The sequence below is a fragment of the Sordaria macrospora genome, chromosome 1, assembly GCF_033870435.1.
Source record: "Sordaria macrospora chromosome 1, complete sequence".
Lineage (NCBI taxonomy): Eukaryota > Fungi > Ascomycota > Sordariomycetes > Sordariales > Sordariaceae > Sordaria > Sordaria macrospora.
In genome coordinates this window covers 78987-102961 of record NC_089371.1, presented here as the reverse complement: position 1 = coordinate 102961, position 23975 = coordinate 78987, and the positions used below count along the sequence as shown (strand labels likewise).

General features: G+C 53.6%; 7 protein-coding genes across 7 annotated transcripts; 4 read left to right on the top strand and 3 right to left on the bottom strand.

Moving 5' to 3' along the window:
* Window positions 1-115: 115 nt before the first annotated feature.
* Window positions 116-2093, bottom strand: SMAC4_08507 (uncharacterized protein; the record flags this gene model as incomplete). Its single annotated transcript, XM_003344985.1, has 2 exons — window positions 116-1400; window positions 1516-2093. 2 exons carry the CDS (start codon window positions 2091-2093, stop codon window positions 116-118), a joined length of 1863 nt encoding a protein of 620 aa, XP_003345033.1.
* Window positions 2094-5559: 3466 nt separating this feature from the next.
* Window positions 5560-7165, bottom strand: SMAC4_08506 (uncharacterized protein; the record flags this gene model as incomplete). The annotated part of the gene is made up of 3 exons (XM_003344984.1): window positions 5560-6801; window positions 6868-7028; window positions 7087-7165. 3 exons carry the CDS (start codon window positions 7163-7165, stop codon window positions 5560-5562), a joined length of 1482 nt encoding a protein of 493 aa, XP_003345032.1.
* A 1475-nt stretch (window positions 7166-8640) lies between these two features.
* SMAC4_08505 (uncharacterized protein) lies at window positions 8641-10363 on the top strand (the record flags this gene model as incomplete). Its single annotated transcript, XM_003344983.1, has 2 exons — window positions 8641-8776; window positions 8835-10363. The coding sequence occupies 2 exons, from the start codon at window positions 8641-8643 to the stop codon at window positions 10361-10363; spliced, it is 1665 nt and encodes a 554-aa protein (XP_003345031.1).
* A 495-nt stretch (window positions 10364-10858) lies between these two features.
* SMAC4_08504 (uncharacterized protein) lies at window positions 10859-15060 on the bottom strand. Its single transcript, XM_024655933.2, has 4 exons — window positions 13480-15060; window positions 12326-13413; window positions 12029-12272; window positions 10859-11950 (listed from the first exon to the last, which is right to left on the bottom strand). Exons 1-4 carry the CDS (start codon window positions 14040-14042, stop codon window positions 11050-11052), a joined length of 2796 nt encoding a protein of 931 aa, XP_024511732.1. The 5' UTR covers window positions 14043-15060; the 3' UTR covers window positions 10859-11049.
* Window positions 15061-17211: 2151 nt separating this feature from the next.
* On the top strand, window positions 17212-18323 carry SMAC4_08503 (uncharacterized protein). Its single transcript, XM_003344981.2, has one exon. It carries the CDS (start codon window positions 17312-17314, stop codon window positions 17921-17923), a length of 612 nt encoding a protein of 203 aa, XP_003345029.1. The 5' UTR covers window positions 17212-17311; the 3' UTR covers window positions 17924-18323.
* A 975-nt stretch (window positions 18324-19298) lies between these two features.
* SMAC4_08502 (uncharacterized protein) lies at window positions 19299-22156 on the top strand. Its single transcript, XM_003344980.2, has 3 exons — window positions 19299-19399; window positions 19519-19713; window positions 19771-22156. Exon 3 carries the CDS (start codon window positions 20169-20171, stop codon window positions 22104-22106), a length of 1938 nt encoding a protein of 645 aa, XP_003345028.2. The 5' UTR covers window positions 19299-19399; window positions 19519-19713; window positions 19771-20168; the 3' UTR covers window positions 22107-22156.
* Window positions 22157-22673: 517 nt separating this feature from the next.
* SMAC4_08501 (uncharacterized protein) lies at window positions 22674-23770 on the top strand (the record flags this gene model as incomplete). Its single annotated transcript, XM_003344979.1, has 5 exons — window positions 22674-22736; window positions 22818-22881; window positions 22993-23080; window positions 23162-23332; window positions 23392-23770. The coding sequence occupies 5 exons, from the start codon at window positions 22674-22676 to the stop codon at window positions 23768-23770; spliced, it is 765 nt and encodes a 254-aa protein (XP_003345027.1).
* Window positions 23771-23975: the final 205 nt, after the last annotated feature.

Genomic DNA, 23975 nt, shown 5'->3' with positions numbered 1-23975 from the left:
TATGCCCGTGTTACCCAAAAAGATCAACGCCGACCACAATGCTATCTATCTATCCCAACCATCTATTCCAACCGTTCTATGCAAGTGTGATATCCGAGTCCATGACTGATACCGGCTAAGCCTGAGGCAGGGTAACAAGACCGGTATACGATCCCTCATCACGATGGACAACAGTCTTCTTGCCGGTCTCGACATCAACCGCATAAACGCTACCGCCCAAGTCGCAAACAAAGATCTGCTTCCTCTCCAGATCCAACTTAAGACCAATGGGCTCATGGAACTGTCTCGCCAGAAGCTTCACCTGCTTATCGCCATCGGGCTGGGCGCAGTTCAGCGAGCTACCGCGCGGGTGCTCACCGCGATCAGTCCAGTACAAGACACCAGTCTCGGACTCAATCTCCAGATCAATCGGCTCAGGGAGCTTATCGAACACGACCTCGATGTCGCTGCGGTTAGACGCATTCTCGCCAGCAGCGAAGTCGATGTTGGCGCGGAAGATGCGGCCGGCGTTGGACTTGGACGGGCCCTTTTGCGTCCAGTAGAACTTGCGCGTCTTAAGATCGACGGTGATGCCCACGCACCAGTGCATCAGGTCGCCGACGCTGCCGGGGTTCTGCACGAGCACTTCGTGCTCCGACCCGTCGACGTTGCAACGGTGCACGGAGCAGCCCTCGCGGTCGCAGAAGTAGAGCTTCTCGGTGCCCTTCTCCTGATCCTTGACGAGGATGAGCTGCTTGGGGGTGGTCAGGACACCGTCGCCCAGGAGGACCTTCTTGTCGGTGCCGTCCAGAGTGGCGGACATGAGAGTGCCGTCCTTGGCGGTCACGTCGGCGCCCATGTTGGTCCAGTACATACGGTTGACGGAGGGGTCGACGTCGATGCCATCGGGAGCGGGGAGGCCGGTGATCAAAGCCTTGGGGGGCTGGTTGGGCGCGTCGAGGCGGAGGATCTTGCCGTTAGTGGAGATGCCCGACAGGGAAGGGTAGGAGGGGGAGTTGGCGCCGAGACCAACGTCAAGGACGAAGATGGGGGGCATCTTGGGACCAGAAGCCTGGGCAGAGGAGGCAGCGGGGTTGAGAGGAGGGTTGACGGCCACGGTGGAGGGAGGGTAGAGACCGCCCTGCTCGGGGGTCTTGAGACCGAGCTTGCCCTGCTTGATGTAGCTGCTGCGGAGCCAGTCGACGGTCAAAGAGCCGTCGAGCTTGCGCTCGTTGATGTAGTTGTCCTCGATGAAGGCAACGGTGTCAAGACCGACACGGTCCATCAGCTGGCAGGGGAGGACGGAGGCCTGGAACATGTGAGCCCAGAGGGCGTCGATCTCGGCGGCATCGGAGACCTCCTCGGCGAGGATGGTGAGGATCTCACGCTTGACGGCGGCCCAGAGACGGTTGAAGATGAAGCTGAAGTGACAAGTGTCAGTGATGGTTCAAACAAGGTGATATCTCGGCCGATGCCATGTGCTTGAGGTCCGAGTGGATCATCACGACCAAGAATAGGGGACATGGAAGCACTTACCCAGTAGACTCCTTCCTGGCCGTCGCGGGAAGCATACCGCACTGCCTAAGCACGTCGCTCACGAACGGGAAGATCTCCTGATGGGTATACCCATCCGTCATCAACTCCACCGTCCTGATGGTCGGCGGCATGGTATAATGGATATTGCAGACCAACTTCTTCCTCTCGTCGCTGACCTTGTCCAGCATCAACGAAGACTTGAAACTGCTCGAGTTGGATCCAAGGATGCAGTCCTTGGGTGCGTACTTGTCCAGCTCTCCGAAAGTGTCGATCTTGAGCTCGATCTTCTCGGGAACGGCCTCGATGACGAGCCAGGCGTCCTTTACCGCCGTCTCGATGTCTTCGGAGGCAGTGAAGGTGCCATATTGGGCGGGCTTGCCGTTGGGGCAGAAGGAGGTGTAGGCTTCCTTGTTCTCCTCGATGTACTTGAGAGCGTCCTCACGAGCCTGGGGGAAGGGGTCGCGGATGTGCACGTTGAAACCGCCGGCGACATAGGAAGTGGCGATGCGGCGGCCGAGGACACCACCGCCAAGGATGGCGACGGGGCGGGAGCCGATTTGGGGGGGTGACCAGACCATGATGTTTGTTTGTGCAGTCGTTGATTAAGATGTGTGAGATAAAAGGAGGTTAATAGCTAAAAGGTTGTAAGGGAGAAAAGGGGAAAGTAAACAGTCAAAAGATGCAATGGATGGATGGATGAATGGTTGTTAAGATGGGATGAATGATAGTGAATATGCTAACAACACACTTTCAGCGAGAGTCAAAACACGGAAGATATATAACAACAACATCAAATTTGAACCCAGACACACCACCGGTTTCCGGTTTCCGGAATCCGGGCATAGTGTGGCCATCAAATGATCCGCCAGTCTGGGAATAGCACGCATCGTAGTCACGAGTTGGCCGAAGACGGTGTCTCGAACACATTACCGACCAAGCCGTGCGTGCGTGCGTGCGTGCGAACGACGTCCGAGTGGGACATGGAAGCTTTGACAGAACACTTCCACCACAGAAAAAAAAAAGAGCGCGAAGTTCCGTGGTTCCGCGAGGCCGGTAACGCTAACTACAAGTACCTCATTCCGATCAATCATGCTTGGAAGAGCGGTTCGGTTCATATCGGCTCGTTCAAACCAGATTGACCAATCTGACAGCACAGCACACCGGTTTACAACAGGAACGCCTTTTCCTTGATTTGCTTACATGATGGTGTTTGTGGACCAAGCATCGTGGATAGGGGTTCCCTGATGAATGATGATATGGCTCTCCTGTCTTGCTTACCGATACGTACACTACACACAAATCATTAAACATTAGGGATTCACAGACCGCTACAGTACCTAGGTGCACCGCGTCATGACGATGGACATTGTTGAGGAGAGTGTTGACTGGTCACTAGACATCCCGAGAAACTCCGTCCGCCAGTTGGTGAACCCGTGGCAAGGGGCAGTTTGGAACGTTTCGGTACTGCGCGGTTCTCGATGCTACTGTGGCAGTGCCAGGAGAGTCAGGGAGATCCCGATGATGATGATCGGTGTCATGGATCCTTGAACTTGGGAAGGCCAAAGGCAAGGGAAAGAAGGAGAAGGGGGGCCAAGCCAAGGGGGGTATCATGAAAAGCACGGCCGAAGCTCGGACGAAGTAAGTACGGCGTCTCATCATGTTGGAGACTTGGGACACTTGGGCATCCATCCATCAGGGTCAAGCACGTTTCGGAACCCCTTACTGTAAACCCTTCAGCCCTTCGTATGAGCGGACACGACGGGAGTCATCCGCTCGAAAAGGTCGGGACCTAACAAAATATATCCGGGAATAGCAACATAGGGGTCTTGTGGGGGGATGAACCCGTGCTGTACTGTGTAGAAGAAGCGGACGGGAATAATCCAACCAGGGAAAGAGGATCTGAGAGCGAGAGAAGACCGAGACCATAGTACACGTGTAGATCAGACCGACGGGCTGAATATTCTGAAGGTCAAAAGTCAAGGTGAGGCGTCAAGGCTGAAAAAGAAACCGGGGACCGTGTCGATGCCATGAGAACCGGCAGTCCGGTCTTGACAGCGAGCAGTGAGCCTCGACAGGGGCATTCAGCCAGACCGGTATTCGCAAAAAAAACAACCAACCAGCTGAAAAGGAGCTCGGTTGATAAGCGAAGGCTACCGCTCATTCGTTCGTCTCCCGAGCGTGCCGTTGGAGATTGCCGTCGGAGAGCCTCCGACTTACTAAGATCAAGGTCCACTTTATTCTTGCGCGCGTGGTAGTGTAGTGTATGTAAGCCGGATGAAACTCGCTGCCGTGTCGGAGGGGACTTTCTTATGTGGCAAAAGTGTAAAGGAGATAAGGTAAGTGTATGGGATCGGTGAATGACGCTCGGGTGTAGACGGAAGTTTCCATTAGCTTTACGTGTAGTGCTGATGGAAGCGGACTGGAAGCGGACTGGAAGCGGAAGAAGCCATTCGCAATCATCAGGCACTTACACACCGCTGACATTTTGCATCCCACTCGTAGATTTCTCGGGTTTCACCAACGGTCAGTGCCAGGTGTATAAACTAACAACCACTAAAACAGTGTTACACCACCACGACCACTATTTTCCCATCCATGCAGTGATCATATTCGTCACGGCACTTGGCATCGGTTTTTGATACCCAGAGAGAAATGTGTTGTTGCCCATTTCCCATTTATTGCCCAGCAAATCGATGACGGAAGCCCCTGTCCACAAATACGTCGACGTCACCACGTCTCAACGGCTCCAGAAACCAGTGGAGTTCGACAAACCACCTCAACTCCGAAGCGGCAACATCCATGGAAATCCCGCACGGCCCCCAACCCTGCGGAGCCTATGGTTTTTTTTACACTACAACGTATTGGTGATAATGGAGTCGGACACGTCGTGGGAGCAGGGACTAGCCTGGCTCTCTCCATATTTTCCATATGCCTCATTTGTGGATCCTACTAAGGAAAAGAGACGGGGATTCTTCGAAGAATGGACGATGCCCATCTGTTCTTTTGGACTGTTCGAGGTCCGCACGAGGTTCGAGGTCGAATTTGGACCGGCTGGCTCACATGGATCGGGACCGAACCGGGAAAAGAAGAGACGGCGGAGGACGATGGGGAAAGGAGGGATTTGAAGCTTGATGACTTGGCATTCGTCAGTGTCCAGGACTCCATCGGGATTCCAGCGGGACGGTGTTGTTAGTGGACTTGGCGATGCTGGTGTCTTTACACTAACTACCCAGGTAGCATCGGACATCGTTCGTCTCCAACATGGAGTTTTGGAAAATGAGGTTATTCCCGAATGCAACGTTTTTATCAAATTCGATCACAAAATGCAAATCAAAGTTTTTGTTGAAGATCACGAACCTTTTTTTGTTTTTGTTTTCCGCGCTGCACATGGCCAATAGTCGGTGGGTGTCCTTTGTTCTAGAAAAGCCGAAAGATCGAAGAGGCGGTGGAGACCAGGTGAAGATCGTTCCTTCGGGAAGGAATCGTGGTGATGATCACCCTTTGGCACTTGAAGTTTGTTGGTGTTAACGTTAAGGGGGAAACTCGCACGAAATTTGAATCGCAGGTGGGAAGATATCTCGGGATTTACCTGAGACACGTGGGCGGGGACAGGGCCCTCAACTTTCAAGACACATTTCAAAGGGCCTGGGCAGTAATGATGGAACAGTATTGGATCTCGTCATCCAGACCGTTTCGAGAGAATGCACGGAAAAACGTGAAGAACACAGGGGAAACAAACGTCAAAAGTCAGTCACGGCAAGCGAAAACACCAAAAATAATGTAAACGATCGTGTTGATATCTATGACAAAGGAAAAAGTTTCTATCAAATCGTCCATATCCATCCTCTATAAACCAAAAACAGATGATATCCCATCCACAACAACCATTGAATATGACCCCTTTTGCTACCCAAAATTCGCAAACCCATGTAAATGCAATTACAGCAACAACAACAATGATGACCACCACCACCTCAGATGATTAAAACCTCCCCAAAAATAGTTCCACCGTAGAAGAGACACTCAAGAATAGCTCCCCGGGACTTAGAAAAGGAAGACCTGATCGGTAGCCTTGGAAAGCGTACCCGGGGCCTTGAAGCCAAGAGAAACCAGGTTCTTGCTCATAGCAGCCACCATGGGAGGAGGACCGCAAAGAAGCATCTTGGTGCTATCCGCCGCAGGAGGCAAGAACTGCTTGATCATATCGGCCGTGACGAAGCCCTTGAGGCCCTTCCAGTTCTCGTCCCCCTGGCTAAGGACGTACTGCACGGACAACTTCTCGGGGAAGGCCTTGACGAAGCCGTCGAGCTCTTGGCGCAGCAAAATATCGGCCTCGGTGTTGTTGGCGTACAGCAGCGAGATCTTGGTCTTGTCGCTCTCGTCCTCGCAGATGGCGCGGATAAGCTGGTACATGGGCGTGATACCGGTACCGCCGGCAATCATGCCGATTTCCTTGGCATAGCTGTTGGGGGCGTACTGCATGGCGCCCTTGGGGCCGCGGATCTCGATCTGGTCGCCGATTTGCATGCCCTCGAGGTGCTTGGTCATGAGACCCTTGTCGTAGACCTTGATGAGGAGCTCGACGCGGCCGAGATCAGAGTTGTTGGACACGGGGGTGTACGAGCGCGAGACGGACTTGCCGTCGATGTTGGCGCGGAGAGCGATGTGCTGGCCGGTGGGAAGGCCGAGGACGTCGGTGGGGTGGGGGAGGGCGAAGACGAGGTGGAAGACGTTGGGGGAAACCAACACCTTGCGGACGAGCTTGAACTTGCGCCAGTCCGCGGGGTCGATCACCTTCACGGGAGGCTTGACGGCGGGACCGCTGGTGGAGTTGGTGGGGATCTTGAGGATGGCCATCTTACGCTCCTTCTTGGCCGGACGGCTACGGGGGAAGTGGGTAAACTCCTTCTGGGCCTCAAACTTGGAAAGAGCCCAGGTGGTGACGGCGGTGGTCAGGGAGAGCTCGACGACGGTGGCGATGCCGACACCCCACCAGAAAAGCTTGGAAGAGCCGCCGTTTTGGGCGAACTTGGAGCGGATGAAGTCGGCGAGCTGGCCGATGGGCTTCTGCGCGGTGGTGACGGCGGCCATAGCCCATTCGGGGCCAGTCCACCAGCCCTTGGCAAGACCGACGGCGCCGACGCTGGCGATGATGGAAGACATGGCGACGGTCTTCTTGCCGTTCTTCCTGAGCTTGGAATTGGCGAGCTGCTTGACGTCGACAGCGGCCTCCATGGCGACCTTTTCGAATGTTGGCCTGAAGATCTCGACCTCCTCGGCGTGTTCCTAATGCGCGGGTCGTGGTCAGTTTTGGGATTCAGGGGAAAAGTAAACAATGGGACCAAAACATACATCTTCGGCCAAATCACCAACGTAGAGCTCTTTTAGGATATCGTCGGTCTCGGCAGAATGTCCGACTTCGACGAACTGCTCGGTCGCATCGGTACCGGCAACCTCACGAAGAATGATGGAGCCACCGGGGTGATCCTCGAGGTATGATGTGGCATTGTAGACTGGGAAGGAAAGGTCAGCTTCATTCATTCAAGAAAATAGGACAAGAAAACAACTCACCCTTGTTGTGAATAACCATCCAAACGTCGTTCTTGCTGTTGTGCTTGCGCACTTCGTCGAGGGTGAATGTGGCGGCCATGATTATCTTCGCTTCTTGTTGTTTTTGTCCTTTTTTTTTTGTTTCTGATATAATGCTGACCAGCAACGTTGCAAAAGCAGGTAAACACACAACGAGGAGTGTAACGAGTGTAAGTGGGTTGGATATAAATCCAAAAATGCGAACAAGCAACAAGACAAAAAGCTGACAAACAACTAAAGTTGAACCAAGCAAGAAGCAAGAACAAACTTTCGGTGTGGTGGTGGCCAAAAGGGGGTATTTGTTCTTTTACTTCAAGGTCCGTCCGAATCGGGATTTTGATATTCTTCTCGCCCTTGTCGGCGAGATATTCCCGAGCGGAGCGCCGCTATGCGGAACCGGGTGCCGAACAGATACGTGGAATGTAGATGCACATGGTCGTGGATGGAGTTGAACTCCTCTGTTCCTCGGTCACCGTCTCGATGGTTCTCCACGCCTTCGTTGGCTTCCGCCCTATCCTTGACGTGGAAGGTCATTCAACATTGCTTTTCCCTGGCTGACTCGTGATGGGCACCCATTACCACCACGGTGTGCAGAAGTGCTGCATTCGTTGACAAGAAGAGAAGGTAGCGGTCCCACACTTTGATGGATAGGTATCTCCAAGTTTCATCGCAACCCCCTGTCTCCTGTATCAGAAAGACAAGACAAGCACCTGGCCCTTGCGGCGGCGACTACACTAACAAAGTAGACTAGACCAGGGTTCGTCTTGTTCGCTGTCCTCCCGTCCTTGACCGAAAGCTTGACAGATGGGTTTTCTGCAGCATCCGATTGGTGATGGCCGCCACTTTGCCCGACTTTTGGCCATTTTCAGTGGATCATTGTTTGGGCGCACGAACTTCGGTCGAGTTACAACCTTGGCCGGTCCCTCACAAAGAAAAAGAATCCCTTTCCCTTACACCATGTTCCATGTTCCATTTCAGCTTTCCGTCTTTGCCGGACTTACACCGGTCGGACGAAAAGGAAGACTCCACCAGTCTGAGATATTGAACTCCTGGCAACTGATACGGGGGCACCGATCACACACGGACAACAATCGGGGATCGACGGCAACGATTCTTCGAAGAACGACCCTACCCGCACCTTCGATCTTGGATGGTTTCCCAGTCGTTCCAGCCTGTCAATCTGCCTTTTCCGCCCTTTTGCGTAATGCTACTGTACCGAAAATGTGTACTGCGTAGCCACTTGACCACTCGGAGTGCAACGGACGGCGGAAAGCGAGATGCCGAGACCCGATGATCCCCATTCATCCACCATCCACCATGGTTTGTTAGTCGTATTCCCTGACACAGTCCCAGTCCTGACCAACGGGCCAGCCATACGTACCATGACCAGCCAGCCCAGCCAGCCCAGCTTTGATATATAAAACCATCAAGACCAGACGACATCTTTTTGTTTTTGGATTTTGTAGTTTTGATGATCCATCTCCAGTAATTCAAGTGTTTGTGTCTACACCTGAACCACAGAGTCATCAAATCATCATGTCAACATCACAAACCTTCTTTCTCGTTGGCGACGAGCCATCATCCGCTCGCGGCGTCGTCGTTGACCCCAAGTGGAAGCTTGAGGAGCTCAAGAGGGCCGTTGGTCTTGCTCACCACGTTGCTCAGCCTACTGGTATGTTTTCTTCCCCCTTTCTCTCTCCCCCATCTTACACACACTAACCTTCTCAAAGGCATCACCTTCCACATCGACGCCGACGATGAAAAGATCCTCAACACTGTCGTGGACGTCCTCAGGGCTACCAGCCCCGTAGCCTGCCGCATCGACGGCAACCCCGTGCGCGACCCCCAGGGTCCCGAGGGTCTCCCCGTCGTCGGTTCCTACTACGAGATCTTCCCCGACCACTTGGGTAACCACTACCGCCTGTTCCGCAAGTACGGCCACGTCATCAAGACGACCAACATGGGCCGCACCAACTACCTGACCGACGACCCGAACGTCGCTCTGGTGGCCCTGTCCGAGTCCGCCTACTTCACCAAGAGGATCAGCGAGGAGCATCCCCTCTTCGGCATCAAGGACAACTCTGCCATTTTCATCGGCGACACCGAGACCGAGAACTGGCGCCTTGCGCACAAGTTCCTCCCCCCCGCCATGGGCCCCAAGGCCGTCCGCCACTACACTCCTCTGATGCAGGACTGCGTCCGCGGCTCGTTCAAGGTCTTTGACGAGCTCGACTCCCGCGGCGAGTCCTGGAACGTGTACCAGTACATGGTCAAGCTGGCCTCTCAGACCGTCGGCAAGTTCGCCATGGGTTTCGACTACCACCACTTCGACGCGGTCGACACGCCCGTGCACTCCCTCGTCACCAACATCGTCAACATGCTGGCCTTGAACAAGAAGGTCACCGCCCGCGGCGGCTGGTACCAGCACCTGCCCTTCGGCGACCCTGCCAAGCTGAAGGAAGTGCGCAAGGCCACGTACAGTCAGCTGGCGGAAGCCGTCGATGCGGCGCCGTCTTCCGGCATCGAGAACCTGCCGCTCAGCGAGGCTGCGACCAAGGCCTCCTGCGTGGCCGACTACCTCGTCAACGCGGTCGACGAGAAGGGCGAGCACTTCCCCAAGGGCCTTGTCCTGTCCAACATGCTCGTCGTCACGGGCGCCGGTTACACCACCACTTCCTCGCTGATGTCCTGGTGCATCTACTGCATCGTGACCTACCCTAAGATGCAAGACCGTCTGCTGCAGGAACTGATCGACTTCGGCATCAACGCCGAGACGGAATGGGACCCTGATCTCGCGCACTCGCTGCCCTTCCTCGACGCCTTCCTCAAGGAAACCCAGCGTCTGCACAACGCCTCGTTCCAGCCGGGCCGCACCACCAAGACTGACGTCGTTCTCCCCGGCGGCTTCCGTCTGCCCGAGAACGTGGTTATGATCCCCGCGCTGTACGCGGTGCACACCAACCCGGAGCATTGGCATGATCCCTTCCGCTTCGACCCCGACAGATGGGACACCGAGGAGGTCAAGGCGCGTCACCGCGGCGCTTACATGCCGTTCGCTGTCGGACCCAGATCGTGCATCGGCTTCAACTTTGCGCTGCTCGAGATCAAGATCTTGCTGAGCGAGCTTATCTACCGCTACAAGTTCACCAGGGAAGGCTTTGAGGCCATCGAGTATGATCCCGAGTTCCAGCTTATCAGGCCGCTTAACTTGTATGTCACTGCCAAGAGGAGGACCGAGTGGCCTGCTAAGAGCGCCTAAACGACACACACCTGCGACGCGGAAGTCAGTGGTGGAGGTGATGATGGCGATGGTTTCTTTGTTGTTGTTGTTGTCATATGTCGTTGCATTGTCGGTGTTTTTTTCGGTTTTACTGTATACACATTATTAGATTTTTAGACTTTACTTTGCATGGGCGGGTTCTGTACATACTTCTTTACTTGGAATGGAACATCGGGTACTACTTCAGCCGTTGTGTGTGCTTTTTGCTGGTGATCTGCTTTGATGTTCGTGTGTGTCCATGATGATGATGCCTCCGGCGGCCCCATCCGGAGAGGGGACCTCGCTTCGCTCGAGTCGAACCTGTTGGGGCAACACTGGGTGGAATGGAGAAATCTGTGAGAAATCTGTGAGTTGAGTGCACCAACGGCAAGTTTCCCAAAAGTTCCGTCATCCGATCCGGAAAAAGCGTCTGCCCCGCTGGATCACTGTCATCCCGCACACATACAAAGTACAGAACTGACGTAAACATGAACTCCGAACATCCAAAACGTCAAACACTGCATTCTTTGCCAAACATGAACTCCGAATGTGCTGTCTACAATGCCACCCCAAGTCGTATACCTATTCCCAAATCTTGTCCCAGTTAATGGTCCCATGTCTATTCCAGCATCAAATCCATGTTGAATACCCGTCTATGCCTCTATTTTGCTTGCAATATCCAATCATCACCGTCCGTAACTCTCCTTCAAAGCCCTCAACGCCCTCGAATGTGGCCCCGAATGCCTCACATTCGTATCAGCATCCAACCACTCACTCTCCCTCTCCTCCTTTTCCAGAACCCCAATCAGCTTGATGATCAATGGCTCGCTTCTCCTTGTCCACTCTTCTCTTAACGCTTGCATCCCTTGTTGCGGTTGTTGTTGCTGGTGATTGGAAGAAGGAGTCAATGAACCCCCTTGACTACCACCACCACCAACCAAAAACTCCCTCAACATCACCGCTGAACTAACAGCATTATGCACAAAAGGCCACGACCGACACACGGTCCGACTCAACTGGTACATATCCAGGAAGCCGCGAACTGCTTCAGTGGCGTGCATAGCGTACTCGCTCGTCAGTTGCTCTTCCTCTTGTCCCTGGATACCCACGGCATCATATCCTTGTTGGCGATCCTCCCGGAGGGTATCAACGCATAGCCGGTACATTCTACACAGGGCGCTGGCCACATGGATCTGGAGACCCAAGCGTTCCGCGTGCTTTTGGAGAGTGTCGCACTGCGAATCATCCCTCAGGTATTGGACCGAGTCTTCCAGGACTAGGTTGAACTGTTGCTTGAAAGATAGCAGCGAGCGGATCTGCGAATAGCGACGGTCCTTGTCGGTGCCGAACAAGACGGCGGGTGACTGGGAAGTCGCAGTGCCTTCGCGGGTCCAGTCGAGGATCACCAGGCAAACACGGAAGACGGCTTCTGTAAAGGTATACTTTGTGGAATCGGGGTGTTGGCCGTGTTTGTTGGAGAGGTTGCGGTGGGCGCCGAACATGTCGTTGTGAAGAATGGTGGATGTCGCGACGGGCGGGCGATCGTACGTGAAGGAGAGGAACGTATCTTGCCAAATGATCATGCGCCTGTTTTCCCGGGAAGGTTAGTGATTGCAGGATTGCAGGCAGAGAGGAAAATGGAAGATGGAACAACCAGGTACTAACCAAAGATGAGCCGCCTGGCTACGATGAACCTCGCTAGCCCACGCACCCTGAGATCCCGGCATCGAAGCCTCGTGCAACCCGATACTTTGTGCCAACCGAATTGTTGCGCCGAGCAGAATCCAAGCGCTGTTCGTCTCCAAATTATTCCTCAGACAGTGGCCCACGAGTGCCATGGCTTGGATCTGGTTCAAGTCCGTCTTGAAGAAGAGGTTGGCTGTTCGAAGACATTGGAAAGCAGAGCAGACTGTTTCCCTGTCAGCGCTGTCATCCCAACTCCGAAGGGGCAAGGAAACTCACCAAAGACCTTGCTCCTCAAATACCTCTCCTGCGCCGTATCTGAACTAAACTGCGTCCCGCACGCCAGTACACTAAACAACAACGCCAGCCAACTTGGATCCGTGTTCTCCTCGATCCAACTCGTCGTCGAACCTCCTCCTATTCCATTCCCATTTCCATTCCCACCCTCTGCCTCCTGCTGCTGCGCCCTACTCATCATCGGCTGTCTCGACAGGAACGCATAGATACTCGCCCTGAAATCATCGAGAGCTACCAGCAGTGGATAGAAGGGATAGACAAACGTCTCGAAAGCCTGCCAGTACCGAATGATATCGCTCTGACAGGGTAGTGTCCGACACACATCACCCAGTTTCGCCTCGGGTGTCCACAGGTTTGTGAACGGGTAGGTCCGTGGTGTGAGCTGGACTTCGTGGTGTCTGCCTCCTCCTGAGCCTGGTCCATTGAGTCCGAGATCTCCACCCAAGGAAAAGAGCGGGGCGGGATCTTGGAAGCAGCCGAGGGAAAGAGGAGGGTCGGCGCGCTTGCCGAGAAAGATGGTGGCGCCTGTGGCTTCTTCGACGAATTGTTTCCCGCGGGAGAGGGGGGTCGATTCGAGTTGGGAGATGGCAGGGGGTGTGCCGCCGTAATGGGCTTGTGTGGAGGAGGGTTTTCGAGAATGGTTCTGGTTGTTGTTGCTGTTTCTGTTTCCGTAAGTCGTGGTAGTTGTGGTGGTGGTTGAGGTGCTTTGGAGGAAATTGGAGGTGGCTACTAACGAGTCTAGCCGGGGGAGCAAGTCCTGATTGTCTCGGTGATGCTCGGACACAGAATACTGCGACGGTGTCGGCGCATCTTGGGGGTGTTGTGGTTGGTGGTTGCCGGCATTCTGGTATGCTCGGTTGGACCGGCGTTGGACCAAATCGGATTTGAGAGACTGTATTTGCTTTTCAATGTTTTCGAGACGTTCGAGAACGCTGTCATCGTCATCCTGTGGTTGCGATTGTTGGCCCTGTGCTAATGGTGGGAGGTAGGTCTCTCTAAATTGAGGATTTGGTGAGGCTATTTCGTGTGGTCCTCGCCTTTGCGGCTGCGGCGGAGGAGGATATCCTGAGCTAACATCCACCAGGAAACTGTCAGCAGGTGTTTGAGGAGACAAGAAAGAAGAAGCGCCCACACACCATCCGTTTACCCCGACATCATGGTTTGCGACAGTGCTTGGAGAGCTACGGTCAACATAGCCATTGTGTTGCTGCTGCTGTTGTTGCCCAGATGTCGTGGGGTCAAAGGCACCAAACCCATTGCTACCTCCGCCATAAGGATCGCCAACGACCGATCTTGGCGAACTAGCCGCAACTGACGGACCAGACTGAACCGATATCCCTTTGGTAACCGCCGACTTGGTCACTGACGAAGCTCCGGGAGTGGTAGTGACCCTTCGACACAGCGAGACGTGATCCCTCTTCACACAGTTGGAACATGGAAGACCGCCATCGCACCGGACCTTGCGGTGTCGGCAGGGGAAACAGGACTTGACGTCGCGGGCTTTGCGCTTGTGTCTCAACAGCTCGGTGACCAGGGCCGTATTGTAGCCGTTGACACCATCGGAGACAGCCGAGATGTCTACCGGGATGTTTGGTACAGCCTTAGGCACATGGGCGACACTGAGACTTGGCGACGGAGAGGGGAAAGGATTGGAGGAGTTTCCATGTGCTGTCGACGGTCTTGCTATTCGGGGGTCCATCTGATGTTGGGATGGAACGGGTGATCTTCAATTACAGGGTATATGGTCCGGTAGCAGGCAAGTTGATGTCTTTGTGATGATCTGATGGTGGTATCAGTGCTGTTGGTGATACGGTTCAGTATAGATGGATGTAACTCGGTATTCCGGATGGTCCGTTGGCCCGATTGACTCCCCGGCCTTGTTCCGGAGTAGTCAGTGGTTAGGTCAATGATGGACAAATGTGGATGTTGGTAGTAGAATCAGTATGCGGGACAGTGTGCATTGGCAGCATTGGCAGTGGCATATGGAATAGCGAAGACAATTGAATTGATAGTGGAAGATAGTATTCAAGACAAGGATGAGACGAAATCTACACTACAGCGATGAGTGTACTGGGGACCAGGCCCTTGATCGAGACGAACCGATGCCACAGGCTGGTGACGAGGGCTGTGGACATGTCGGGGTCAAATTGCCGTTGCTGCCACTGTAGTGGAAATTCGGTGAGGAAAAAAAAACTGGCAAAAGCAGGTCGACGATTCAAGAAGGTACGGACTAAGAGACTGCCGAGACCTCCTGGCGGGCGGATTGTTAAGATGGACGGGTCGGGTTGGCGTCGAGCGAAAGACGGAGGGCAAGTGCTTGTTGCTGACACCTTTGTTATTGGTGGTTGGCCGTCGTCATGGTGGATACAAACACCCAGTGGACCATTCAGGGGTACCCGACGCTAAATGGGTGGGGTCCAAACCAGGCAGTCAAGCCACAGCACACAGGCCACTCCCGGCCTCGTCTACCTTCTACCTCGCTGCCACCGGCATCTCCCTTCTTCTTTGCTCCTTCCAGCGTGTGCGGAATTGCGGAGGTGACTCCGATTGCGCCTTCTCCGCGGAGTGATTGGTCCGATTCGCGGCTTTTCAGAGGAAAGAGGAAAGAGTCAAGTTTGGGGAAATTCCGCTGTCGAGGCCGTTGGGGGATTGAAAGCATTCCCGGAACACTTTGATATTCTGGCAAATCGCGGAATTCGGTGGGGTTTGGTGCCGACCCGGGACGGCCAGGGGATCCAGGCGACGACGACGACTTGAACGACTTCAAAGGTTCACTCTCATCACTGTGTTGAATATCAAACGTTGATGGCGACAACTCCGGCGGCAAACTTATTCGCGACATTCGCTTGGCCGGCATCAAACACCAACAGGGCCATCCAGCAAAGGACATCTCCAACCCGCCATCCCAGGTTTGTCGAGAGTGAAAATATGGTAATGTTACTGATAATCCACTGAACATTTCCTCTTCAACCGACAACCGAGTCCCCCACGGTCTGAAGAGCCCCCCTCTTTCATCCGCCGTGGCAACCGCGCCATCCCGAGCCAAGAACGCCTTGGACAAGGCCAAGCCACGTGCTTGACGGGTTTTCCGTGATCCGCCTCATGCACGCCATCTTTGAACGGTTGAATGATCTGCATCCCGCGCCTCAGCTGAACTTTTGCGCTCCCCTCTCTTCTCAATTGCTTCCCCTGGCAAAGACACCAAGGACCCCCAGGACCCTCGGAGAAGACCCCATGAAGGGAATAGGGCATCTCTTGGCCAAGTGGACAAGTGCGGAAAAGAATGCGGAGAAAATTGCGGTGCAAGCGTGGCGTGATACAACGGCCACTTTGACAGCTTCTGGAAGTCCAGGTCCAACATCTCAGATAGCGTGAGAGGGGAACACAAAGACGGGCCGTTGCAAGCGTCGAATTTGACGTTAATAAAGACACTGTCAAATCGATTCCCGCTCAGATGGACAAGCCAAGGGCATTTGTCCTGGTCTCTCTTGTCCGTGGAGGAGAGTGGCAGAACATGGGAGTTCAGCCTCAGCTCTTGATCTCAGAATCACCTCTACCGAGTCAAGTCCAAGTAAGGCTTCATATCGTGCCGTTCTACCCGTTCCAGCCGCTCCAGCTTCATTTTTTTATGTTACATTGCTTACTGCTTGGCAATGAAGGTGTGATTATATCCCTTGCCCTCCGCCTCCAGGTGCTGAAGTGAGCGCGGAATGATCTGATATCACCAAGCACATCCAGGGTATTCGAACTAATGCAAAGGCGGAGTTGACAGTTTGACACTGACAACGGAACCTAGGCACCGTGCTTGTTCCATCTTGGCTTTTTCTTAGTGATGGTCTGATAAAGGCTGAACTTATTCCTGTTAGATTTACTGTGATTCGTCACAGGTTGGCATTGGCTATATAGTGTGCATTCCGAGTTCTGCCTTGCAAGCAGAACATCGTCCTATCTTTTGTAGGTTTGGCCGTCTGGGCATATGCACCCTAGCCTGTCATACTTCCCAAGCTTCCTCGCTTCCATGCTACCGCACATGGCCATTCCGAGATAGTACTAACGGGACGCACCCTCGTGGCTAGGTCGTGGCGACCGCAAGGGACCGTGGCATGGCAACCCCACCACAACTTTTGTTCCTCCCGTCTTATTTGCAGAAGATCGCGGCCGAAGCAAGCGGCTGCATCGTAATGAAAGTGAGACCAGATCCTTTTCCTTTCTGTACGTAAGATCTGTGGAGAGTTGCTCCGGTCTAGAGTTCCCTACTCTAGTCAAGATCTACGGGTTGTGGGGGATGCGATGTCGCGATCAACCTCGAACCAGTTGAGATGAAGATACCTCTTCGGCCTGGGATGGGGATCATCACAACATCTTCACTCCTCAACCACTGTCCAGCCTTGGTCACCGAGGACGACGGATGATCGGCAAAACTATCGACTAGGACGTAGTACTCCTAAAGCAAACAAAGTTTGGCGACAAGTGATTTGGGGATAGTCTCGTCTTGGAGGCCTTTGTCCACCATCTGGACTTCAACACCAAGACTTTCATCATGAGACGATCAATACACTGTTAGGTAATGGGCACCGGGGTCAGCTCAACGGATGTGAACAATCGTGCAACGATCAAGCGGGTAATCTTGTCCCATAGCTGCGAGTGTCCGCGGCTTGTCATGTCAACACTTTGCCGCCGTGTAACCGCCCGCACATGGCAAGCAAGTCGTTGAGAAGGAGATGGGCTTGAGAGTTGTGAGTGTCGCCCCTGCCATGGTCTCTCGATGGTCTCTCGAAGAAGAGGACGATATCATGAAGACAACACCAACCATCCAAGTATAAAACCACCTTCACATCCCCATCATCAACCATCCATCTTGTCATCACCATCAGCCCTCTCTTCACTCCCCTCTCAAGTCCTCACCCGACCTCCAAAGTCTAAACCCCCAGTCTCTTCGGACATTCACTTTCCACTCCAACCATCAAAATGAAGTTCCTCCTCTCCACCACCCTCCTGGCCTCCCTCGCCCTGGCGTTCCCCTCTCCTCTCCCACAAGAGGCTACCTCCGTCGTTCCCCAAACCGACATCGACATCGACGACTCCCTCGTATCCTACAACTTCACTCCCGCCTTCACCTCTTCTCTCGACGACCTCTTCAACCTCCTCGACTCCATCCCCGACTCCGTCTTGGAGTCTGGCGACGAGGCTCTAAACCAATGGTTCATCGACAACGACCTCCGCGATCCCAGCGCTGATCTTCTCCTCGACACCACTCCCGCTCTCGAAGTCGATGACCTAGACCTCGTCGGCGATGAGACTCTCGTCGAGCGTGGCGTCCTCGTCGCTCGTGCCTCCGCCTGGAAGATCGCCAAGTGCGTCGCTAGCATCGTGCAGATGATTGCCACTACTGCCGTTCCTGCTGCCAAGTTGCTTAAGATCAAGAAGTACATCAAGGCGCTGGGCGGTGTCAAGGAGAGCGTCAAGTTGCTTTTGGGCGCGACGACCAAGGCGGAGAAGCTCAAGGCTGGTGGAAAGGCGCTGGTTTATTTGAGTGCTGAACTGTTGGGTATTAGCAGTGTTAAGGCTGCTTGTTTTTAAGTTCGAATATACAAGGAGATAGGGATGAGTGAGTGATGGAAATGGGGAATGGCGAAGCTTGTTGAGTCTGGACCCCTTGACTTTTCCGAGTCCTGACTGCCATTCATTCAGTGTGTTCTACACGACGGGTCAGGAGTTGTGGACAGGAAGGAGTACGGAATGGAGAGGTGTTCGTGTGACAAAATTGGACGGAGGAAATGAAAGGGTTGGAGAGTGGAAAAGGGGTACGGGGTCTGGTAGTGATGGAATGTTATGTTTCGTTTCCGTTAGTCACCAGCCTTTGAAGAGGAGGGATTAAGGAGCCGTTACCAAGCGGTTTCCTGTTTTTTGGGGGTTTTATCTTATTTATATTTCTTCTTTTCTTAGGGGACGCCCTTTGTCAAATCAAACTCATTGCTTTAACATCGTTGTTTTGGCCCAGCGATCTCCAAGCAGGTCTCTTTGTACCCTTTTTGGCTCTCTAGAAAACATTTGTAGCTCGGCATCCAGACTCTGAACAAAGTTAGAGAAGCGGTTCCTACGCCGTCTGTTCGTGTCGTGATTTGTTTCGTGGAGATGTCTAATTTTTGGTGTTTTTGTCACAAGAAATCCAATCCTTTGTGGAAGTAACGGACTTTTTTGCCAATGCCAGACTGGGACAGGAAATGCTTTGGGGATATGCCATATTAGCCTGTCCAGCAATAATTTCCTGTAACCCTAACAAATATTGTTAGCGGCGGTATCATGTCATTGGCCCAAAAGTGGTCTTGGCAGTCCCGTTACCCGATTGTGCCTGTTCCTGCCAAAGACTTCCACAGCCGCTGAAAAATAATTGTTAGTGCTCAACAGCCTGGGCTTCGGGGGGTCTGGAACCTCCTTCATCAACACCAAAGCACCATCGCCAGTCAACAAACTCCTGTTTCATTATTCAACCTCACTTTCTTCCCACTGTACCAACTGCAACATCCGTCATTTCCCATTTTCAACCTCGCGCTGCCTCGGGCCGCCGCCAAGCTCACTAAATGTGACGGTAAGGGCCCAACCGCCTCGGCTTCACGGCGTACCTTGACCACTCAGCCATTAACATCAATGCTCCAAGCTGAATTGGGTCTAACCGCCAGGCACTCTTCACCAAGAACCATGCATAAGGTCAGGGGAAATGCCACTAAAGGAGGCCTACCATGGATCTTCCCACATCCCGCCGTTGGGATCATGAGACGGTCTAGGACACAGGAAAAGGAAAAAGGGGTATTATATCACTCTGGGGAATCACCCTTCTCTGCCTGGGTACAAGATTTGATCCACCTGATCTTCCATCCGACGACGACAATCCGGGGTAGTACCAAACAACTTGGCACCCACCCACCCGCCGACGGCGACGACGACAACGACAGCCATGACCGTCACCACTGGAGGCCCCTACGTCAACGTCACCCCCATCGTCAAAAGACCCAAGGCCCTCCAATGGAACGGGGATCCCCTCTTCAACGCCGCCTGGTACCTGGCTCTGCTGATCGTGCCATGGGTCTACATCTGCAAGCTGGCCCGGGAAGAGATGGAACCGAAACCGTTCTACAGACAGCTGTTTCCCGTATTGAACCTCGTCCAGGCTTTAGTGTCTCTGCCGCTCATCTATTACCTGCTGAACAGGGCCGCAGTTGTGTACGCCCAAAGGACATCCAAGAGGAGTAAGCTGAATGTCAGGCAGCTGTTCAGTTTGGCGGATGAAAAGTGGTTCAAGGGCGCGTGGGAGGGACCGAGTCATGGGGGGAATAGGTTGGCCGAGGTGGCAGTTGTGTTGATTGTTGTTGGTGAGTTTTGACTATACCATGGAACGATGACTTTGCTGCTGATGATGATGTGAACAGCCTTTGCACTACCCATTGTTCGCGCCCCTCTGGTCTCTATAGAAATCCAAACCGGCCAGCGCCCTCTCTCCTGGTACAGTCGCTCAAAAGATGAGTGGGACCAGCGCCTATCAAGACGCTTGGCCCCATGGGAGATCGGATCTTGGGAGGATACCACTCATCGTTCTCTCGAGTCTCGCTATAATCTCCTCCATTCCAATGTGGTAGGAGTCGACGTCGGCCGCTCTCGCATCGCCAACATACCGCGAGACTCCATCTTGGACCGGATCCGTGACGTCCTCGTTCACTACCACCCTGCCGATAACGCGGAGCGGAACTGGCACGATCCCGAGACGGGACGCCTGTTTGCCTCAACGGTAGCCAGGCACACAACCACAGGCTTGTTCCGCCAGCACGCCATGCGCCTCAACAGCACAGCCAGGTGCACTCATATCGAGGACGACGAGTTCATGGCCAAGTGTCCACCGTCCGCGCGCAACCAGGACGTTTCGCTCCGGACCTTCAACGGAACTCTCGACATTTGCACAGGTCAGGATGTGGAAGGAAACCCTTGGGGCAATCTGGAACGAGATGGATACTTCCAAATCAAAAACATCACCGAGGTCGCCTACGTCAATATGACACTCAGCAAATCCTACGACTCCGATCAGCTCATCCTTCGATGCACTGGCGCCACCACCCTCGGCTACTTTGAGCTGGGCAACCACTACAACTCGGGCCAGCACGGTCCTCTCGTCTCGGCACGCAGCGACCGGCCCGCCCTTTGGACTCAAGACGGCTTCATCCGCGACACCCAGGTCAGCGGGATAGGCGGCAGCGCCCACCCTGACTACGACTTGACCATGGTGACTGACCCTGGACTGGCCATGAACTGGAGCCCCGGTCCTCTCCTCTTGGTCCTTCATGCTCTCTTTGGAAATGGCTCCGTCTTCCATCTCGCCCAGGGCATCGCCACCCCTAACAACACGTCTTCTCCTCTAGGTGATCCCCAAACTCTCTCCAACGCCCTCTGCCAAGCCCGCTCCTTCCCCTTTCGCCGCATCAACGGGAGAATGGCCAACCCTTGCTCGTACTACAACAGGGATGGTTCTGACTGGCTTTGGGCTTCGTCCAAGCTCTACGACCTCTTGACGCTCTTTTCCCGGTCTCTTTTCCCCTGGGAAATGCTCGACGGGGTCACCAATATCGAGATGGCCATACACCTGGCTTCCCAGACCCTCATGGAGGCGGCGACATATCCAGGTTCCGACGACGATAATAGCGACGGCGTGGATAGGATCTGGAGCTTGTTGGCCGACGAGACGACATGGCTTCAGTTTGTGGTTTCGGACAAGGCCATGATCGCTTTGAGCGTGTTGATAGCGCTGCAGGCCGTTGGCATCTTGGTACTGCTCTGGTACATCTGCCGTGCGCCGACGTGGACTACGACACTTGACACCATGGCCATTGCCCGGATTACGCATCAGATTAAAGACGATGGGCTGATCAAGGGGTTGGGCTTGAGGCAGCCGACCAAGGGAGAATGGGAGTATTTGGCTGGAGTGGATGCGTTGGTTGGGTTGAGTAAGGGGGTGTCCGTGGAGCTGTCGACTCCCATGAACGGTGGAAGATCGGCCGGTGCTCCTGCTCCTGCTCCGATTCCCAGTCCGGGTCTGCTAGTCCCCGAACATCAAGACGGACATACATCAACACCATCGATCCGGACCTCACCACCAAATGAACAATCCACAGTACCTGTGTCACCCGTATCCCCCGTATCGGCAACATTCTTTACCACAGCTCCTTCCCCCGAACCGTCACAGCACCTTCAACCAACCCTCAATCACTCCACCCCTTCCTCCCGTCGCCACTCCTTCATAGACGCCGACCTCGACGCCGACCACCTGCACGCAGACGAAGACTCAGACGACAACCTCCCACCGGCATACACCCCCCGCGGCGCTCCCCCCGTAATCGGACAAGCCGGTTTTCCCGACTCTCTTCACTCTCAAGGGCACATGCACTCAGCCGCCACCTCCCGATTCGGCATTCTCCCTCAGCACCAAACTTCCTTACTCCCACCCTTGATCCCACCACCAAATCCGTTTGAAGAGGTAGAACAGATCAACAGACGAGCAGAACTCATGAGAAGAAGGGCAGGAGAACACAGTGAAGAAATCACGGTCCAAGTAGGTGGTGAAGGACTGATTGATCGACGAGCGAGGAAGAGAGCAAGGTTGGGGTTGTTGAAGACGGTGGAGGGCGGGGATGAAGAAGAGGCGACGAGGAGGACGGAACGAGAGGAGAGGGATCGTGTGGGGAATAGGAATGCAAGTGGAAGGGATACCAACGTATAGATGATGTATTTTCTCTATTACGTTCCATGACTCCCTAATGATAATTACCTATATCATAATGATTTCTATTTAGACGCCAAACACAATCCCATAGATCATGCGCACACTGTTTGTTTCCATAATGATGATGTGTTCTCCCTCATGCACTGTTCACAACGGAAGCAACCACACGAACCAACAACACCAAACAACATCAAGCACAAGAGAAGCCATTCATACCTGGCGTGGCCCAGTAGAAGTACCTCTACGTAGTCGTGGTATCCGATGTTGGAGAACACGTTCAAACAAATTTTCGTGAATCTGAGTAGGCCGTTAGGTACAATCATCAAACCCGGCATCAAACCACAAATCCAACTCATTTGTAGACCGGACAGGAGGACTGTTCATATGAAGATGAAGGTTGCTACAAATTCATATGCCTTACCTAAATGAACAGTGAACACCTCCATTAACCACCAACCCCTTTGCCGTCACCATGGACAACTCCCAATTCAGGGCCCAGGCAACTACTTCAGATATATAGAACACTGAACACCACCATTGATCACCAACCTCGTCGCCATCACCATGGGCAACTTGGCAACTGGGAAAGTACCACAAGCGACAAGTCAGATTCAAACCTGGCTATGGGTGCTTTAAAGCTTGATGATTTTCAACCTAATCTAGTCATGTCCTGTTCTCTTGCATCATCCAAAAACAAAGTTAATTTAGGACGTCCAGACCACAGCAGCCTTGCCGTACAACAAAATGTCGAATATCATGAACAGCAACTCCAGTATGAAGCCCGTGGAACACCAAGGCAAGTCATCCTTACTACATGCTACAGTTATACCAGCCTGCTTCTCCCAGAGCGACGTGGACGTCGCTAAGCTAACAGTTACACTAGCTCACGAAGCTAAGCCAAAGCTCCCCAAGCATGTAGTCCGTCGTTACAAGCTTAGGGGAAGCATCAAGACCCATGATGACGATAACTCGTCGACGAGGCATGTAAACTACCAAGATCTACCTCTAGTGTCCATACCTCTAGCCGACACCGGCTAACAACACATAACTAGCAGCAGCTCAACTCCCTCTCCTCGATCTTCCACCACAACCAGCTTGGGTTTGGCTACCATCCACAAGGATACCGTCCACAAGGGACCCATTCACGAAGGCCCAGTACATGAAGATCCCAGTTATGTCCACCAAGGTCCGGTATTTGTTCACGATGATTACGAGAAACAGAGGTGTGTAGACCACCTAGTACCCAATATTATGCACATCGATTAACGACGGCCCTGTACAGTGCAACCAGCAGCAGTAACGGTAGCAGCAGCTCGACTTCCTCGCCTCCTACCGCCGAGGAGAAGGCCACCATCACCGCCAATCACACCACCAACACCACTACAACCACCACAACCGCCACCACTACCACCAACCCCCCTACCGGCAACAGCTGCCACATGACATCAGCCTTCATCCTAATGGAGCAGCACAGTATCGACATTGAAACCGTCACCAACGAGCAGTGGGAAGAAATAATGTGGTACCAGGTGGCGGTGGTTCGAAAGCAAAGGAGGGAGAAGAGACGGGGCGGACACCAAACGCATTGCGGAGAAATTTTTGCTGGCCCTTCTGAGACCGAGGAGGGGGAGAGTGTGAAGGCCGAGGGGAAGAGGCAGTAGGGAGAGGTGGAGGTAGAGCGTGCCTACGCTAGATCAATGGATTGGAATGTGCAACCCATCAATATCCAATAAACCGTCACGTTGGTGCAATAAAGTGATTCTTGTTCTGTGTTGAGGTCGATAGAGGTAAGGAAGGTATTCTTCGAGTTCTTCAATAAGACCAGGCCACTAACACTCCCTTCGGGTCGTCGTTAGCCACTAGGTA